This window comes from Staurois parvus, unplaced genomic scaffold (genome assembly GCF_062004578.1).
Source record: "Staurois parvus isolate SC_StPar_1 unplaced genomic scaffold, SC_StPar_1.0 ptg003963l, whole genome shotgun sequence".
NCBI classification, from domain to species: Eukaryota; Metazoa; Chordata; class Amphibia; order Anura; family Ranidae; genus Staurois; species Staurois parvus.
Genome location: NW_028321758.1, coordinates 20,056 through 42,537, shown reverse-complemented (window position 1 = coordinate 42,537; position 22,482 = coordinate 20,056). Strand labels below are relative to the sequence as shown.

General features: G+C 41.4%; 1 protein-coding gene across 1 annotated transcript in view; it reads left to right on the top strand.

The window, feature by feature from the left end:
- Nucleotides 1-6,971: 6,971 nt before the first annotated feature.
- The window catches only part of LOC149427151 (uncharacterized), a 29,588-nt gene continuing 14,077 nt past the window's right edge, over nucleotides 6,972-22,482 (top strand). Inside the window, exon 1 of the mRNA XM_089668209.1 lies at nucleotides 6,972-7,242. Within this exon, the coding sequence (XP_089524335.1) occupies nucleotides 7,179-7,242 (64 nt within the window). The 5' untranslated portion in view covers nucleotides 6,972-7,178. The remainder of the gene's footprint in view (nucleotides 7,243-22,482) is intronic.

Genomic DNA, 22,482 nt, shown 5'->3' with positions numbered 1-22,482 from the left:
CGAGTACTGAGAGTCTCCTTCATACCGCTGCAACTCCAGAGTCGTCTGACGTTTACTGGGGATCTTTATCCGATTCCACCACCGAAAGATGATTCAAATTGTCCTGTCTGTGGCCAGCTTTTCGAAACAGTCATATCTAATAATAATAATAACAATGATGATTAAATTCTAGAAATAATAATAAAAACATTCATGATAATAATAACATACATAATATTATAATATTTATAAAAATAGATTCATAGTAATAATAACAATAATGATAATAATATTAATAACCACAACTAAGTGAACTATAATAATAATATTACTACTAAGAAACAGAAGAAGAAGAAGAAGGACATTAATAATAATAATAATAATAATATCAGTAATGTTAATACCAAAAACAATAGTAATAAAATGAAGAAGATTGGCAATAATATTAATATCAATAATAATAACAATAATAATATTAACAAAAAGAAGAAGAATTACATTGTTATTAATATCAATAATGATATTAACTGTAATTAAAAATAATAACAACAACAATAATAATAATAATAATAATAATAATAATAATAATAAAAAGAAGAAGAATTACATTGTTATTATTATTATCGATAATAAAATTATCACTAATAATAACCATAATTATAATAACAACAATAATAATATTAACAAAAAGGAGAAGAATTACATTGTTATTAATATCAATAATGATATTAACAGTAATTAAAAATAATAACAACAACAATAATAATAATAATAATAATAATAATAAAAAGAAGAAGAGTTACATTGTTATTATTATTATCAATAATAAAATTATCACTAATAATAACCATAATTATAATAACAACAATAAAAATATTAACAAAAAGGAGAAGACATATTATTATTAATATCAATAAAAATATTAACAATAATTAAAAATAATAACAATACTACTCCTAGTAATAAAAAAGTTAATACAATTAGCAGTATGTAAGAATTATAATAAAACAACAATATTATCAATAATAAATGTGTTAATAAAAATAAAAACAATAATATTCCTAACAACAAGAAATAGAATGATGCTAATAAAATCAATAATGATATTAACAGTAATTCAAAATAATAATAATAATAATAATATCAGTAATGTTAATACCAAAAACAATAATTAATTAATACGTTAATAATTAATTCGTTAATAAAAAAATTAAGAAGATTGGCAATAATATTAATATCAATAATAAAAGTATCAATAATAATAATAACAACAATAGTATTATTAACAAAAAGAAGAATTACATTTTTGTTATTATTATTATTATCAATAATAAGTAGTTCAAAATAATAACAATGATAATAATACACATATTAACACTAATATTCCTGGTAAAAATAAAATTAATAATAGTAACTGTGATTTCAAAAATGAATATAAACAACAATAATACCAATAACAAATGTATTATTATGAATAATAATAACAATAATATTAATAAGAAAAAGAATGACATTATTTAATATCAATATTAGTAGTAATTCAAAATAATAACAGCAATACAATAAAATTAACAATAATAATATTAAAAACAACAATACTATTCGTAGTAATAATAACAATAATGATAATAATATTAATAACCATAAATAAGTGAACTATAATAATAATATTACTACTAAGAAACAGAAGAAGAAGAAGAAGAAGGACATTAATAATAATAATAATAATAATATCAGTAATGTTAATACCAAAAACAATAGTAATAAAATGAAGAAGATTGGCAATAATATTAATATCAATAATAATAACAATAATAATATTAACAAAAAGAAGAAGAATTACATTGTTATTAATATCAATAATGATATTAACTGTAATTAAAAATAATAACAACAACAATAATAATAATAATAATAATAATAATAATAAAAAGAAGAAGAATTACATTGTTATTATTATTATCGATAATAAAATTATCACTAATAATAACCATAATTATAATAACAACAATAATAATATTAACAAAAAGGAGAAGAATTACATTGTTATTAATATCAATAATGATATTAACAGTAATTAAAAATAATAACAACAACAATAATAATAATAATAATAATAAAAAGAAGAAGAGTTACATTGTTATTATTATTATCAATAATAAAATTATCACTAATAATAACCATAATTATAATAACAACAATAAAAATATTAACAAAAAGGAGAAGACATATTATTATTAATATCAATAAAAATATTAACAATAATTAAAAATAATAACAATACTACTCCTAGTAATAAAAAAGTTAATACAATTAGCAGTATGTAAGAATTATAATAAAACAACAATATTATCAATAATAAATGTGTTAATAAAAATAAAAACAATAGTATTCCTAACAACAAGAAATAGAATGATGCTAATAAAATCAATAATGATATTAACAGTAATTCAAAATAATAATAATAATAATAATAATATCAGTAATGTTAATACCAAAAACAATAATTAATTAATACGTTAATAATTAATTCGTTAATAAAAAAATGAAGAAGATTGGCAATAATATTAATATCAATAATAAAAGTATCAATAATAATAATAACAACAATAGTATTATTAACAAAAAGAAGAATTACATTTTTGTTATTATTATTATTATCAATAATAAGTAGTTCAAAATAATAACAATGATAATAATACACATATTAACACTAATATTCCTGGTAAAAATAAAATTAATAATAGTAACAGTGATTTCAAAAATGAATATAAACAACAATAATACCAATAACAAATGTATTATTATGAATAATAATAACAATAATATTAATAAGAAAAAGAATGACATTATTTAATATCAATATTAGTAGTAATTCAAAATAATAACAGCAATACAATAAAATTAACAATAATAATATTAAAAACAACAATACTATTCGTAGTAATAATAACAATAATGATAATAATATTAATAACCATAAATAAGTGAACTATAATAATAATATTACTACTAAGAAACAGAAGAAGAAGAAGAAGAAGGACATTAATAATAATAATAATAATATCAGTAATGTTAATACCAAAAACAATAGTAATAAAATGAAGAAGAATGGCAATAATATTAATATCAATAATAATAACAATAATAATATTAACAAAAAGAAGAATTACATTGTTATTAATATCAATAATGATATTAACAGTAATTAAAAATAATAACAACAATAATAATAATAATAAAAAGAAGAAGAATTACATTGTTATTATTATTATCGATAATAAAATTATCACTAATAATAACCATAATTATAATAACAACGATAATAATATTAACAAAAAGGAGAAGACATATTATTATTAATATCAATAAAAATATTAACAATAATTAAAAATAATAACAATACTACTCCTAGTAATAAAAAAGTTAATACAATTAGCAGTATTTAAGAATTATAATAAAACAACAATATTATCAATAATAAATGTGTTAATAAAAATAAAAACAATAATATTCCTAACAACAAGAAATAGAATGATGCTAATAAAATCAATAATGATATTAACAGTAATTCAAAATAATAATAATAATAATAATATCAGTAATGTTAATACCAAAAACAATAATTAATTAATACGTTAATAATTAATTCGTTAATAAAAAAATTAAGAAGATTGGCAATAATATTAATATCAATAATAAAAGTATCAATAATAATAATAACAACAATAGTATTATTAACAAAAAGAAGAATTACATTTTTGTTATTATTATTATTATCAATAATAAGTAGTTCAAAATAATAACAATGATAATAATACACATATTAACACTAATATTCCTGGTAAAAATAAAATTAATAATAGTAACTGTGATTTCAAAAATGAATATAAACAACAATAATACCAATAACAAATGTATTATTATGAATAATAATAACAATAATATTAATAAGAAAAAGAATGACATTATTTAATATCAATATTAGTAGTAATTCAAAATAATAACAGCAATACAATAAAATTAACAATAATAATATTAAAAACAACAATACTATTCGTAGTAATAATAACAATAATGATAATAATATTAATAACCATAAATAAGTGAACTATAATAATAATATTACTACTAAGAAACAGAAGAAGAAGAAGAAGAAGGACATTAATAATAATAATAATAATAATATCAGTAATGTTAATACCAAAAACAATAGTAATAAAATGAAGAAGATTGGCAATAATATTAATATCAATAATAATAACAATAATAATATTAACAAAAAGAAGAAGAATTACATTGTTATTAATATCAATAATGATATTAACTGTAATTAAAAATAATAACAACAACAATAATAATAATAATAATAATAATAATAATAAAAAGAAGAAGAATTACATTGTTATTATTATTATCGATAATAAAATTATCACTAATAATAACCATAATTATAATAACAACAATAATAATATTAACAAAAAGGAGAAGAATTACATTGTTATTAATATCAATAATGATATTAACAGTAATTAAAAATAATAACAACAACAATAATAATAATAATAATAATAAAAAGAAGAAGAGTTACATTGTTATTATTATTATCAATAATAAAATTATCACTAATAATAACCATAATTATAATAACAACAATAAAAATATTAACAAAAAGGAGAAGACATATTATTATTAATATCAATAAAAATATTAACAATAATTAAAAATAATAACAATACTACTCCTAGTAATAAAAAAGTTAATACAATTAGCAGTATGTAAGAATTATAATAAAACAACAATATTATCAATAATAAATGTGTTAATAAAAATAAAAACAATAGTATTCCTAACAACAAGAAATAGAATGATGCTAATAAAATCAATAATGATATTAACAGTAATTCAAAATAATAATAATAATAATAATAATATCAGTAATGTTAATACCAAAAACAATAATTAATTAATACGTTAATAATTAATTCGTTAATAAAAAAATGAAGAAGATTGGCAATAATATTAATATCAATAATAAAAGTATCAATAATAATAATAACAACAATAGTATTATTAACAAAAAGAAGAATTACATTTTTGTTATTATTATTATTATCAATAATAAGTAGTTCAAAATAATAACAATGATAATAATACACATATTAACACTAATATTCCTGGTAAAAATAAAATTAATAATAGTAACAGTGATTTCAAAAATGAATATAAACAACAATAATACCAATAACAAATGTATTATTATGAATAATAATAACAATAATATTAATAAGAAAAAGAATGACATTATTTAATATCAATATTAGTAGTAATTCAAAATAATAACAGCAATACAATAAAATTAACAATAATAATATTAAAAACAACAATACTATTCGTAGTAATAATAACAATAATGATAATAATATTAATAACCATAAATAAGTGAACTATAATAATAATATTACTACTAAGAAACAGAAGAAGAAGAAGAAGAAGGACATTAATAATAATAATAATAATATCAGTAATGTTAATACCAAAAACAATAGTAATAAAATGAAGAAGAATGGCAATAATATTAATATCAATAATAATAACAATAATAATATTAACAAAAAGAAGAATTACATTGTTATTAATATCAATAATGATATTAACAGTAATTAAAAATAATAACAACAATAATAATAATAATAAAAAGAAGAAGAATTACATTGTTATTATTATTATCGATAATAAAATTATCACTAATAATAACCATAATTATAATAACAACGATAATAATATTAACAAAAAGGAGAAGACATATTATTATTAATATCAATAAAAATATTAACAATAATTAAAAATAATAACAATACTACTCCTAGTAATAAAAAAGTTAATACAATTAGCAGTATTTAAGAATTATAATAAAACAACAATATTATCAATAATAAATGTGTTAATAAAAATAAAAACAATAATATTCCTAACAACAAGAAATAGAATGATGCTAATAAAATCAATAATGATATTAACAGTAATTCAAAATAATAATAATAATAATAATATCAGTAATGTTAATACCAAAAACAATAATTAATTAATACGTTAATAATTAATTAGTTAATAAAAAAATGAAGAAGAATGGCAATAATATTAATATCAATAATAAAAGTATCAATAATAATAACAATAATTATAATAACAACAATAGTATTATTAACAAAAAGAAGAAGAATTACATTGTTATTATTATTATTATCAATAATAAGTAATTCAAAACAATGATAATAATACACATATTAACACTAATATTCCAGGTAAAAATAAAATTAATAATAGTAACAGTGATTTCAAAAATGAATATAAACAACAATAATACCAATAACAAATGTATTATTATGAATAATAATAACAATAATATTAATAAGAAAAAGAATGACATTATTTAATATCAATATTAGTAGTAATTCAAAATAATAACAGCAATACAATAAAATTAACAATAATATTAAAAACAACAATACTATTCGTAGTAATAATAACAATAATGATGATAATATTAATGGTATTTAAAAATAATCATAAAAACAACAATAATATCAATAACACATTTTTTAATTATTACTATTATTATTATAACTATATTAATAATATAAAGAAGAATATCAATAATAAACACATGACTAATAATATTATTAACAAAAAGAAGAATGACGTAATAATACTAATAATAATAACAATTATATTCCTGGAAATATAATAACGAATAATATTAAAAGAAATTCAAATTAATAATACAAATAATAAATTCAGAATACTAATAATAACAATCATGATAACAATAGAAGAAGAATTAAGTAAATAATAATAATAACAATTTTGATATTTTTGTTACAAAGTTTCCAATGTTGACACGAGTGTCTGTAGCCCCGCCCCTCCTCCAGAATGATCCTCCAATAAGATGTCAGGGGGGAGAGCGGCTGGGCGGGGTCTTGCCGGGTGGGCGGTGTTCCCCCGCGCTGACAATAGACCGGGGAGCTCAGTGGAGTTGATACGTCACACCGGCAGCACCTCTACAGCGTGACGTCACACCGCTCTCCCCGGACCGCGGGAACCCCCAATGCGTGACGTCATCTTCGAGGGGGCCCGGTGACGTCACGGGAGGCAGGAGGGAGTCACACGTGGCATCTCCGCTCACTTCAGCTGCCAGCATGGGAGGAGGAGCCCCCCCGGCGGCGGTGCTGCTGTGTCTGCTGATCCGGGCTGTGCTGCCGGGTGAGTGAGACTCTGGGTGACGTCATAGGACTGACTGGGGCATGACATCACAGGAGCGCGAGGGGTTAATATCTAATGAATCTTGAATGATCTTAAATGAATTGGGGGGATGTATGAAGTTGTATAGGTCCGGCCTGGAAGGGGTTAATATTCTGTGACATCACTGGGGGGGGTGAGGGGTTAATATTCTGTGACATCACAGGGTGGGGTGAGGGGTTAATATTTTGTGACATCACTGGGGGGTGAGGGGTTAATATTCTGTGACATCACAGGGTGGGGTGAGGGGTTAATATTCTGTGACTTCACTGGGGGGGTTGAGGGGTTAATATTCTGTGACATCACTGGGGGGGTTGAGGGGTTAATATTCTGTGACATCACTGGGGGGTGAGGGGTTAATATTCTGTGACATCACTGGGGGGAGGGGTTAACATTGTGTGACATCACTGGGGGGAGGGGTTAACATTGTGTGACATCACTGGGGGGTTGAGGGGTTAATATTCTGTGACATCACTGGGGGGGTGAGGGGTTAATACTCTGTGACATCACTGGGGTGTGAGGGGTTAATATTCTGTGACATCACTGGGAGGGGGGTGAGGGGTTAACATTGTGTGACATCACTGGGGGGTGAGGGGTTAATATTCTGTGACATCACAGGGTGGGGTGAGGGGTTAATATTTTGTGACATCACTGGGGGGGTGAGGGGTTAATATTCTGTGACAAAACTGGGGGGGGGTGTGAGGGCTTAATATTCTGTGACATCACAGGGTGGGGTGAGGGGTTAATATTCTGTGACATCACTGGGGGGTGAGGGGTTAATATTCTGTGACATCACTGGGGGGAGGGGTTAACATTGTGTGACATCACTGGGGGGGGAGGGGTTAACATTGTGTGACATCACTGGGGGGGGGGAGTGAGGGGTTAACATCGTGTGAGATCACTGGGGGGGGGGGGTGAGGGGTTAACATTGTGTGACATCACTGGGGGGTTGAGGGGTTAATATTGTGTGACATCACTCGGGGGGGGGGGGGTTGAGGGGTTAATATTGTGTGACATCACTGGGGGGTGAGGGGTTAATATTCTGTGACATCACTGGGGGGTGAGGGGTTAATATTCTGTGACATCACTGGGGGGTGAGGGGTTAATATTCTGTGACATCACTGGGAGGGGGGTGAGGGGTTAACATTGTGTGACATCACTGGGGGGTGAGGGGTTAATATTCTGTGACATCACTGGGGGGTGAGGGGTTAATATTCTGTGACATCACTGGGGGGTGAGGGGTTAATATTCTGTGACATCACTGGGGGGGTGAGGGGTTAATATTCTGTGACATCACTGGGGGGGTGAGGGGTTAATATTCTGTGACATCACTGGGAGGGGGGTGAGGGGTTAACATTGTGTGACATCACTGGGGGGTGAGGGGTTAATATTCTGTGACATCACTGGGGGGGGTGAGGGGTTAATATTCTGTGACATCACTGGGGGGGTGAGGGGTTAATATTCTGTGACATCACTGGGGGGGTGAGGGGTTAATATTCTGTGACATCACTGGGGGGGTGAGGGGTTAATATTCTGTGACATCACTTGGACATAAAGGGTTAATATGTCTTTGTATCTCTCCAGCCCTGTGGGGGGGTGGGGTGGGGGAGGGGGGTTTGATGGTCATAAAATTCAGATTTTTTTTTTTTCACTTTAACTTCTTGGAATGTTTTCTTCTCAGATTATTCCCGGGATATTTATAGAGCGAAGCCCCTCCCCCTGTGGGTATTCCAGCCAATCGGGGCTCTGTGTACAGCCTGTATATAGATATAATGTCGGTGAGGAGGGGGTGGATGGTTGGGGTCAATTGTGGCCCGTTATCCTGCGTTGCGTCGCGTGTTATCCTGCGTTGCGTCGCGTGTTATCCTGCGTTGCGTCGCGTGTTATCCTGCGTTACGTCGCGTGTTATCCTGCGTTACGTCGCGTGTTATCCTGCGTTACATCACGTGTTATCCTGCGTCGCGTGTTATTCTGCGTTACGTCACGTGTTATCATGCGTACGTCACCTGTTATCCTGCGTTGCGTCGTGTGTTATCATTTGTTTTGTCACGTGTTATCCTGCATCGCGTGTTATCCTGCGTTACGTCACGTGTTATCCTGCATCGCGTGTTATCCTGCGTTACGTCACGTGTTATCCTGCATCGCGTGTTATCCTGCGTTACGTCATGTGTTATCCTTTGTTTTGTCGCGTTATCCTGCGTTGCGTCATGTGTTATCCTGCATCGCGTGTTATCCTGCGTTACGTCACGTGTTATCCTGCGTTACGTCACGTGTTATCCTGCGTTACGTCACGTGTTATCCTGCGTTACGTCACGTGTTATCCTGCGTTGCGTCGTGTGTTATCCTTTGTTTTGTCACGTGTTATCCTGCATCGCGTGTTATCCTGCGTTACGTAGCGTGTTATCCTGCATCGCGTGTTATCCTGCGTTACGTCATGTGTTATCCTTTGTTTTGTCGCGTGTTATCCTGTGTTGCGTCATGTGTTATCCTGCATCGCGTGTTATCCTGCGTTACGTCACGTGTTATCCTGCGTTGCGTCACGTGTTATCCTGTGTTACGTCGCGTGTTATCCTGCATCGCGTGTTATCCTTTGTTACGTAGCGTGTTATCCTGCATCGCGTGTTATCCTTTGTTACGTTGTGTTATCCTTTGTTACGTCGCGTGTTATCCTGCGTTGCGTCGCGTGTTATCCTGCGTCGCGTGTTATCCTGCGTCACGTGTTATCCTGCGCTGTGTAAAAGCTTCCCAATGAAAATTAGGAGATTCCAATTTTCTGGAACTTCCGGGGAATGTGATGCATGCTGGGATCTGTGACGCGGGGCACCGCAGCTCACTATGGACTGTGTACACGGGTCGGGGTGTCGCTGCGGTACAGCAGTACATGTGACGTGTGTTGGTGATCGATGCAGAGAAATCGATGGGAATGTTTTCTGTGTAATGAATCGATCTCCTTCCCGGGATCTAGAATATTATATATCGACTAACACGTGAACCTTGCGGTCTCCCAAGGGGCCCCTCACCGCACCGTCATGATCCACTCACACCCCCCTGCGTGGTGGCAGAATTGGCTTCAGCAACGTGGTTGGATCAGGAAACAGGAGGCATTTCCTCAGTCTCCCCTCCCCCAGTGACTCTCCATAAAGAGGACCTGTCATGGTCCATGCTGTTCATCCCGTGTGACAGCAATAAAGTGATCCAGAAATGTAAAGTTCCATCGTACACATGAACCCGACATAATGATTGCAGCGCCCCCCATAGTCTTCTGTGGGGCCTCGGCTGGAAGTACATACAGTGAAGGAAATGTGTATTTGCTCCCCGGCTGATGCTGAATGTTCGCCCCTCACACAGAAATGATCGGTCTAACAATGGAATGTTCGCCCCTCACACAGAAATGATCGGTCTAACAATGGAATGTTCGCCCCTCACACAGAAATGATCGGTCTAACAATGGAATGTTCCCCCCCTCACACAGAAATGATCGGTCTAACAATGGAATGTTCCCCCCCTCACACAGAAACGATCGGTCTAACAATGGAATGTTCGCCCCTCACACAGAAATGATCGGTCTAACAATGGAATGTTTGGTGTAACACTGAGAGACAGAATACAACAACAAATTCAGCAGAAATGCGTCTAACAAATGATGACGGATCTGCATGTTCATGAGGGAAAGAAGGATTTGATCCCCTTCACAAAACATGACTTAGTACTTGGTGGCCAATCCCTTGTTGGCAATCACAGAGGTCAGACGTTTCCTGGAGTTGGCCCCCAGGTTCGCACACATCTCAGGAGGGATTTTGGCCCACTCCTCTTGGCAGATCCTCTCCAAGTCTTTAAGGTTTGGTGGCTGACGTTTGGCAACTCAAACTTTCAGCTCCTCCACAGATTTTCCATCGGATGAAGGTGTGAAGACTGGCTAGGCCACTCCAGGACCTTAATGTGCTTCTTCTTGAGCCGCTCCTTTGTTGCCTTGGCCGTGTGTTTTGGGTCATTGTCATGCTGGAACACCCATCCACCACCCATTTCCAATGCCCTGGCTGAGGGAAGAAGGTTCTCCCCCAAGATTTGAGGGTACATTGCCCCGTCCATCGTCCCTTTGATGCGGTGCAGTTGTCCTGTCCCCTTAGCAGAAACACACCACCAAAGCAGAATGTTTCCACCACCATGTTTCACAGTTGGGATGGTGTTCTTGGGGTCATAGGCAGCATTCCTCCTCCTCCAAACACGGCGAGTTGAGTTGATGCCAAAGAGCTGGATTTTGGTCTCCTCTGACCACAACACTTTCCACCAGTCCTCCTCTGCATCATTCAGATGTTCAGTGGCAGACTTCAGACGGGCCTGGACATGGGCTTTCTTGAGCAGAGGGACCGTGCGGGCACTGCAGGATTTCAGTCCTTGTCGGCGTAGTGTGTTACCAATTGTTTTCTTGGTGACTGTGGTCCCAGCTGCCTGGAGATCATTGACAAGATCCTCACGTGTAGTTCTGGGATGATTCCTCACTGTTCTCATGATCATTGACACTCCACGAGGTGAGATCTTGCATGGTGCACCAGACCTAGGGAGACTGACACTTGTTTTGTGTTTCTTCCATTTGTGAATGATTGCACCAACTGTTGTCACCTTCTCACCAAGCTGCTTGGCCATAGTTTGGTAGCCCAGTCCAGCCTTGTGTAGGTCTACCATCTTGTCCCTGACATCCTTGGACAGCTCTTTGGTCTTTGCCATGGTGGAGAGTTTGGAATCTGATGGTTTGATGGCTCCTGTGGACAGGTGTCTGTTATACAGGTAACACAATGAGATTAGCAGCACTCCCTTTAAGAGACTGCTTCTAATCTCAGCTTGTTAGGTGTATGAGAGACACCTGGGAGCCAGAAATCCTGCTGAATGATCGGGGATCAAATCCTTCTTTCCCTCATGAACATGCAGATCCGTCATCATTTGTTAGATGCATTTCTGCTGAATTTGTTGTTGTATTCTGTCTCTCAGTGTTACAGCGAACATTCGATTGTTAGACCGATCATTTCTTTGTGAGGGGCGAACATTCCATTGTTAGACCAATCATTTCTGTGTGAGGGGCGAACATTCCATTGTTAGACCGATCATTTCTGTGTGAGGGGCGAACATTCCATTGTTAGACCGATCATTTCTGTGTGAGGGGCGAACATTCCATTGTTAGACCGATCATTTCTGTGTGAGGGGCGAACATTCCATTGTTAGACCGATCATTTCTGTGTGAGGGGCGAACATTCCATTGTTAGACTGATCATTTCTGTGTGAGGGGGAACATTCCATTGTTAGACCGATCATTTCTGTGTGAGGGGCGAACATTCCATTGTTAGACCGATCATTTCTGTGTGAGGGGGAACATTCCATTGTTAGACCGATCATTTCTGTGTGAGGGGCGAACATTCCATTGTTAGACCGATCGTTTCTGTGTGAGGGGCGAACATTCCATTGTTAGACCGATCGTTTGTGTGAGGGGCGAACATTCCATTGTTAGACCGATCGTTTGTGTGAGGGGCGAACATTCCATTGTTAGACCGATCGTTTGTGTGAGGGGCGAACATTCCATTGTTAGACCGATCATTTCTGTGTGAGGGGCGAACATTCACCATCGGGGGGAGCAAATACGCATTTCCTGCCCTGTAGAATGTTTCGGGGATTTGAAATCAATATGCAGATGTTTTCCATGTAGGAGGGAATTGTCAGGATTGTCCCGGGGCTGAAGTGGTTAATAAAGTTGTAGATTGCGCACAGAATGGCGGCTCGGGTTGGACGCGGATTGGGAGGGTTCTGCGTGTGGCGGCGGCGGTGCAGAAATTGTTGGTTTGTCAGTCATTCCACCGGCAGCTTCATTGGAGCGAAATGACGAGATTTGTTTCCTCCGTGCGATCGCCGCCTGTGACGCCAAGTAATCGGCTTATCCGCTTCCTGGGGGGCCGCGCTGGTGGGACACGGAACAGACTGAAGAATACAGCGCCTTGAAGTTCCCTGTCATGGGGGACATTTCAGGGGGGAGGGGGGAATACATTGTAACGTGACAACATGGGGGACATTTCGGGGGGGGGTACATTGTAACATGACAACATGGGGGACATTTCAGGGGGGGAGGGGAATACATTGTAACGTGACAACATGGGGGACATTTCGGGGGGGGAATACATTGTAACATGACAACATGGGGGACATTTCGGGGGGGGAATACATTGTAACATGACAACATGGGGGACATTTCGGGGGGGGGGGGGGTACATTGTAACATGACAACATGGGGGACATTTCAGGGGGGGAGGGGAATACATTGTAACGTGACAACATGGGGGACATTTCGGGGGGGGGAATACATTGTAACATGACAACATGGGGGACATTTCGGGGGGGGGGGAATACATTGTAACATGACAACATGGGGGACATTTCGGGGGGGGGGGAATACATTGTAACATGACAACATGGGGGACATTTCAGGGGGGAATACATTGTAACATGACAACATGGGGGACATTTCAGGGGGGGGGAATACATTGTAACATGACAACATGGGGGACATTTCGGGGGGGGAATACATTGTAACATGACAACATGGGGGACATTTCGGGGGGGGAATACATTGTAACATGACAACATGGGGGACATTTCGGGGGGGGGAATACATTGTAACATGACAACATGGGGGACATTTCAGGGGGGGGGGGATACTTTGTAACATGACAACATGGGGGACATTTCAGGGGGGAGGGGGAATACATTGTAACATGACAACATGGGGGACATTTCAGGGGGGAGGGGGAATACATTGTAACATGACAACATGGGGGACATTTCAGGGGGGGGGAATACATTGTAACATGACAACATGGGGGACATTTCAGGGGGGGGGGAATACATTGTAACATGACAACATGGGGGACATTTCAGGGGGGGAGGGGAATACATTGAATGTAGATCGGACGCACCGCGGGGGATCCGCTGATAAATTCATTGTAACATGACAACAGGTGGGGCGCTATTTAAAGGGGACCTGTCAGAAAATACGATTCCCTGGATAAGTGATGGCAGGTCGGGGGTGATGTGGCAGCGACACAATGATGATGATGATGATGGTGGTGGTGATGATGGTGGGTGATGATGATGATGATGGTGGATGATGGTGGTGATGATGATGGTGGTGGTGATGATGATGATGATGGTGGTGATGATGATGGTGGTGATGATGATGGTGGTGGTGATGATGATGATGGTGGGTGATGGTGGTGATGATGGTGGGTGATGGTGGATGATGACGATGGATAATGATGGTGGTGGTGGTGATGATGATGATGGTGGTGGTGGTGATGATGGTCGTGATGATGATGGTGGGTGATGGTGGTGATGATGATGGTGGGTGATGGTGGTGATGATGATGGTGGGTGATGATGATGGAGATGATGATGGTGATGATGATGATGGAGGTGATGATGGTGATGATGATGATTGTGGTGATGATGATGATGGAGGTGATGATGGTGATGATGATGATGGAGGTGATGATGATGATAGTGGTGATGATGATGATGATAGTGGTGATGATGATGATGGAGGTGATGATGGTGATGATGATGATGATAGTGGTGATGATGGTGGTAATGATGATGGAGTTGATGGTGGTGGTGATGATGGTGGATGATGATGATGATGGTGGGTGATGATGATGGAGATGATGGTGGTGATAATGATGGTGGTGGGTGATGGTGATGTTGGTGGTGATGATGATGATGATGGTGGTGATGATGATGGAGATGATGGTGGTGATAATGATGGTAATGATGATGGAGGTGATGGAGTTGATGGTGGATGATGATGGTGGGTGATGGTGATGATGATGGTGGTGATGATGATGGTGGTGATAATGATGGTCGCCCGCCGTCCGCTGGGGGTTGGCGCAGCCCATGTTAGACAGGTGGGCGTCTCCTGGCTTCTCCCTGTAGGTGGCGCTGGGGGCACCTGAGCTCCGTGTTCAGTCAGCGGGGGGTTAATTTTGGAGGCTTATTCCTCCTGACAGCGGAGATTAGAGGGCGGGGCCAGGCGCTCTCCAGGGGCCACATGTAGCAGAGGTGTCATGCCGGGCGTGCAGAGGAGGAGGTGATCCCGCACTGCTAGTATCCATGGATTAATCCGAGCTGTGCGTTGTATGGGGGGGGCCGTGTATTGTATGAGTCTGTGCATTGTATGGGGGGTGGGGTCTGAGTTGTATGGGGGCTGTGCGCTGTATTGGGGGGCTGTGCATTGTATGGGGGTGGGGTCTGTGAGCTGTATGGGGGCTGTGCATTTTATGAGGGGGCTGTGCGCTGTATGGGGAGGGGCTGTGCGTTGTATGGAGGGGGGTCTGTGAGTTGTATGGGGGTGGGGTCTGTGAGTTGTAAGGGGAGGGGCTGCACATTGTATGGAGGGGGGTCTGTGAGTTGTAGGGGGGGTGGGGTCTGTGAGTCATATGGGGGGGTGTGCATTGTATGGGGAGGGGCTGCACATTGTATGGGGGGGCGTGCAGTCCAGTATTCAGGATCCAACCCGGGATTTCTGCGCTCACCCCATCATGTTGTAAAACCGTTCACCCCAAAGTCCTGGTACTCAGCCACCAAGGGACCCCTTTGCAAGACCAATTTTGCACCCCCCCCCCCCCCCCGTGTGATTGACAGCTGGATATACCCAGCCATGTCCAGGTCCTGTGGGGTGGTGGAATGGTCCCCTGAATAAATCTGATATAAATGGGCCCCTGCAGTCCCAGGGGGCCCCCGTACAGCTGCACAGTCTGCCCGGGTCGTACACCCACCCCTTCTAGTATGCCGTTAAGAATCCAGAAAGGACAGAGATGGATTCTGAAGCTGAAACAGGCGTGTGGAATGGATTTACCAGGACGTGTGATTCTGTTCGGCCGGTCTTGCGAGTCACGCACCCCTGCCGGAGGGTGGCACCACCATTTCCTGCTTCAGCTTTGCTTGTCCCGTCTCTTCACGGGAAACCTATAATGGCAGGAAATGGAGGCGACCTCGATCAAATACCTGGAAAAAAAAGATATTTCTGTTACTTTTAGGGCCGATTTGCACCAGGATCGCGTGGGAACGTGCGTTTGGTGCGTTTTAAAAGCCCAGGATTACATGAAAGGTAGCGCTTGCAGTGATTTTCTAAATGCGCTGCTCCGTGGTGTGTGTTTGGGGTGCCGAGAACAATATACATCGATCACAAGGGTAGCGCTCTCGGACGCGGTGCACGCAATGTGCCGTCCCGCACCGCTTTCTGCCGCGAACCGACTGTTGGGTTGTCAGACACATAAAAGTCACAGCCGGGTGAATGTGGTGGAGCTGAGCTCTAATATAGAACTATAGAAGGCGGGCCCGCGATCAATTTTCAGCGCTGTCACACTTTGAATGACAATTGCGTGGTCATGCGACACTGTACTCACATGAAAATTATATAATTTTTTCACTGATGGGCACTGGCGGGGCTGCACTGATGGGCACTGGCGGGGCTGCACTGATGGGCACTGGCGGGGCTGCAGTGATGGGCACTGGCGGGGCTGCACTGATGGGCACTGGCGGGGCTGCACTGATGGGCACTGGCGGGGCTGCACTGATGGGCACTGGCGGGGCTGCACTGATGGGCACTGGCGGGGCTGCAGTGATGGGCACTGGTGAGGCTGCACTGATGGGCACTGGTGAGGCTGCACTGATGGGCACTGGTGGGGCTGCACTGATGGGCACTGGTGGGGCTGCAGTGATGGGCACTGGTGGGGCTGCAGTGATGGGCACTGGTGGGGCTGCACTGATGGGCACTGGTGGGGCTGCAGTGATGGGCACTGGTCCGGATGCACTGATGGGGCTGCAGTGATGGGCACTGGCGGGGCTGCACTGATGATGCTGTAATGATGGGTACTGGTGAGACTGCACTGATGGGCACTGGTGAGGCGTCACTGATGGGCACTGGTGAGGCGTCACTGATGGGCACTGGTGAGGCGTCACTGATAGGCACTGGTGAGGCTGCAGTGATGGGCACTGGTGAGGCTGCAGTGATGGGCACTGGTGAGGCTGCAGTGATGGGCACTGGTGAGGCTGTAGTGATGGGCACTGGTGAGGCTGCCCCCCCCCCCTCACCTGTTCCTATATATTCTTTGCACCCCTCCCCCTCCTCCATATTGCGCCCCCCCCATACTATAGGACCATAGACTCCGGTATCGGGAGATGATTTCCATGGCTGCTGATTCATCGATCGTTTCCTCTGTATGAAGCCGGGAATTGATACTTTGTATAATCCTTTCCTGTACGATGGAAAATGTTTTGTACCGATTGTTGGTGAGGAAGAACAAATCTACCAAAACCTTCCATAGCAATTCTAGAGGCGGATGGGGGGGGGGGGGGGGGATTTACTCCTCACGGGACAGAAGATCGGGATTTGCTGTACAGGAAACAATAAAATCTGAGGTGGGGGGAGGGGTGCGGAGACATCAAAGGAGAAACAGAGCAAGAGATACAGGAGGAGAGAAAATCGATCCATTGTGGGCCGATGTCACATGGGGGTCCCAGGAGGTGTTGTGTCCTTGTCACTTATTGGCTGAGACAAGAGGCAACAAACTAGTGTACTCCCATTGTACACACTGGGAACATGCTGGGTCTATACTTGGTGCATACTTAGTACAGGAGATGACCAGAGACTGCGGACACAGTACAGGAGATGACCAGAGACTGCAGACACAGTACAGGAGATGACCAGAGACTGCAGACACAGTACAGGAGATGACCAGAGACTGCAGACACAGTACAGGAGATGACCAGAGACTGCGGACACAGTACAGGAGATGACCAGAGACTGCAGACATAGTACAGGGGATGACCAGAGACTGCGGACACAGTACAGGAGATGACCAGAGACTGCGGACACGGTACAGGAGATGACCAGAGACTGCAGACACAGTACAGGAGATGACCAGAGACTGCAGACACAGTACAGGAGATGACCAGAGACTGCAGACACAGTACAGGAGATGACCAGAGGACTGCGGACACAGTACAGGAGATGACCAGAGACTGCAGACATAGTACAGGGGATGACCAGAGACTGCGGACACGGTACAGGAGATGACCAGAGACTGCGGACACGGTACAGGAGATGACCAGAGACTGCGGACACGGTACAGGAGATGACCAGAGACTGCGGACACAGTACAGGAGATGACCGGAGACTGCGGACACAGTACAGGAGATGATCAGAGACTGCGGACATAGTACAGGAGATGACCAGAGACTGCGGACACAGTACAGGAGATGACCAGAGACTGCAGACACAGTACAGGAGATGACCAGAGACTGCAGACATAGTACAGGAGATGACCAGAGACTGCAGACACAGTACAGGAGATGACCAGAGACTGCGGACACAGTACAGGAGATGACCAGAGACTGCGGACACGGTACAGGAGATGACCAGAGACTGCGGACACGGTACAGGAGATGACCAGAGACTGCGGACACGGTACAGGAGATGACCAGAGACTGCGGACACGGTACAGGAGATGACCAGAGACTGCAGACACGGTACAGGAGATGACCAGAGACTGCAGACATACTACAGGAGACGGTCAGAGACTGCAGACACGGTACAGGAGACGACCAGAGACTGCGGACACAGTACAGGAGATGACCAGAGACTGCGGACACAGTACAGGAGATGACCGGAGACTGCAGACACAGTACAGGAGATGACCAGAGACTGCGGACATAGTACAGGAGATGACCAGAGACTGCGGACAGTACAGGAGATGACCGGAGACTGCAGACACAGTACAGGAGATGACCAGAGACTGCGGACATAGTACAGGAGATGACCAGAGACTGCGGACAGTACAGGAGATGACCAGAGACTGCAGACACAGTACAGGAGATGACCAGAGACTGCGGACATAGTACAGGAGACGACCAGAGACTGCGGACATAGTACAGGAGATGACCAGAGACTGCGGACATAGTACAGGAGAACGACCAGAGACTGCGGACACAGTACAGGAGACGACCAGAGACTGCGGACATAGTACAGGAGATGACCAGAGACTGCGGACACAGTACAGGAGATGACCAGAGACTGCGGACACAGTACAGGAGATGACCAGAGACTGCGGACACAGTACAGGAGATGACCAGAGACTGCGGACACAGTACAGGAGATGACCAGAGACTGCGGACACAGTACAGGAGATGACCAGAGTCTGCGGACACGGTACAGGAGACGGTGAGGACGTGTAACATGAGTCTGTTAGAGATCACTGTCATCCCCCCCCCCCCCCCCCCCCAGGGAGGGAGCCATAATATCAGATGACCCTTCAGCTCGGTGCGGTTTGCTGACTACAAGTGATATTCCGCTGCAGTTTCCCTCCCAGGCAGAGAATTGCGCTTTGTGTTCTGTATCTCGGGGTTATGTCTTCGCTGCGCTCTGACAGTTTTTGTTGCACAGACGCCGCCTTCGGCTCTTCTAACCCCTTTTGAAGTTCCAGGTGAAGTCTGACCAGTGAATTCGGGGTGTCGGAGCCCCGCCCACATCTTTCAGGTGGTCTGGATAGAGTTGTCTTTTCTGTAGCTGTGCCCCCCCCCCCCCTCTCATTCTATGGATTGAAGTGTCAGCTCCGAGTCCCAACCTGCCGGATAATTGTCTCTTCCCAGCTGGAGGGCATGGATTCTACAAGTCACCACGAGGAAGGTCTCCTTCCTGCCCCACCCCCACCGCCGGGCCCTCGCAAGTCTCTGCGCACGGCGGCGTTCAGTTCTTGCAGTCGCACTGTGACCCCCATGGGGGGGGGGGGGTCAGGTCTATTTTGGGTTTATAGATGAGAAGAGTAATGTGACATGGAGGTGCCAATTCAGTGCCGACGGGGGGGTGAGGAGGAGGATGCCGCCATTCCTGGGCTTCACCGGAACCACGGGGGGGGGGTAGGCAAGAGCAGCCAGGATTCATGGTAGGATGAGGTCCGGGCCCCTACCAGGTTTTATACTGACTTCTCGGGGGAGATTTCCCATCACTTCCTGTCACTGTGACACCAGGACAAGAAATGGCGAGGAGGGGGGGAGGGGTCACATGGACAGGAAGTGAGAGTACGCATCTGAAATGTAGGCGGAGACCAATAAGAATCGGTGGAGGTTCTGACCTTCCTGGAGTGTCGTGGCTGGAGATGAGTTTAAAGAGAACCTGTCACAAGCCGAGCAACTCTACTGATGGATGGTCTGCTTACCTCTCCCGATTGCCCCTCCCACTCATTAATATGTAAATTACATTCTTAACCCCTCCCCCTCCAGAGGATTCCCCTCCCCCTTTCTTGACTAGGCCATTTGTTGTGTTACGGCGCTGCGTTACTTTAACTGACAATTGCGCGGTCGTGCAACGCTGCACCCAAATTAGATTTACATCCTTTCTTTCCCACGAATTGAGCTTTCCTTCAGTGGTATTGGATCCCCTGCGAGGTTTTATTTTTTTTGCGATATAAACAAAAAAAAGACCGACAGTTTTCAGGAAATATAAACAATATTTTGGGCTTTTTGCTATTAAACATCCAGTAAAAATTTTTTAAAAAAATCACATTTTGTCAAATTTTTGCTCCATGTCTTCGCTGAAAACAATCCCGATACGTGGAAATTAATTGGTTTACGTGAAAGTTCTAGCGCCTACAAATGGCGGGACAGATATTGGGATTTTTTTTACTAGTAATGGCAGCGATCAGTGACTTATAGCGGGACTGCAGCGATTATTCTGACACTGGGGGGGGGGGACTGACTTGGTGTCACTGATATCCCCAGTGACACCAATACAGTGATCAGTGCTAATACAAAGCACTGACACTGTACTAATGGCACTGGGCAGGAAGGGGTTAACATGAGGGGCCATCAAAGGGTTAACTGTGTGCTGTGTTACTCAGGAGTCATGCTGCTGTGCAGAGATACAAAGCAGCATGTCCTTGCTGGCAGGAGAGATCTGTGTTGTAGACATACAAGTCTGTCCCCCGGTGGTGATACATGGTGATCGGCAGGTGTCGGCGGGGAATCGCAGGCCGAGACCCAGTGATCAACAGGTGAGGCCGCCACCCGGAAATGCAAACGTGATTCTGCACACCCCTGCCGCCCTGTTGCCGTGATTCTGCTATATGGCGGCGGGAAAACTGTAAATAAACTTTTTCTGTTTTCATTGCATACCTTATTTTAGGCCCAGTGACATCATCTCTGGGTCTCTGTGCTTCTCTATGCAATGCTGGCAGATCATGGCTGGTGGGAGGGGCCGGCAGCGGGCTGTACATAGCTTCCTGAAAACATCACAGAACCCCGCCTCAGTACTCCTCTCAAGAGCCCTCAGTGCTGATGCAAGCAATGGGAGGAGTTATGCAAATATCAAAAAGCCTTGATGGGTGGGTGTCTGTCTGGAGGAGTGGGTGTTCCTAGGAAGGCTTCATTTGCATAGGTAACTCCCACATATGTTGCAGAGCCTTCAATGAATGAAAGGGGCAGGGCCAGAGACAGGCTGGGGAGGAAAGTCCTAGATGATGCTGGATGTCCTCCAGCCAGGAAATAAGGCGGAGCTCTATCTGACTGGATGCAGCTTCCAATGCACATTGTGAGAAGCTCCCAGTGTGCAGTGACATCAGAGTAACCAGGGGAGGAGCCGGTACACCTGTGCAAGACTGGAGGGGAGGAGCCGCCACACCTGTGCAAGACTGGAGGGGAGGAGCCAGTACACCTGTCCAAGACTAAAGGGGAGGAGCCGCCACGCCTGTGCAAGACTGGAGGGGAGGAGCCGCCACGCCTGTGCAAGACTGGAGGGGAGGAGCCGCCACGCCTGTGCAAGACTGGAGGGGAGGAGCCGCCACGCCTGTGCAAGACTGGAGGGGAGGAGCCGCCACGCCTGTGTAAGACTGGAGGGGAGGAGCCGCCACGCCTGTGCAAGACTGAAGGGGAGGAGCCGGTACACCTGTGCAAGACTGAAGGGGAGGAGCCGGTACGCCTGTGCAAGACTGGAGGGGAGGAGCCGCCACGCCTGTGCAAGACTGGAGGGGAGGAGCCGCCACGCCTGTGCAAGACTGGAGGGGAGGAGCCGCCACGCCTGTGCAAGACTGGAGGGGAGGAGCCGCCACGCCTGTGCAAGACTGGAGGGGAGGAGCCGCCACGCCTGTGCAAGACTGGAGGGGAGGAGCCGCTACGC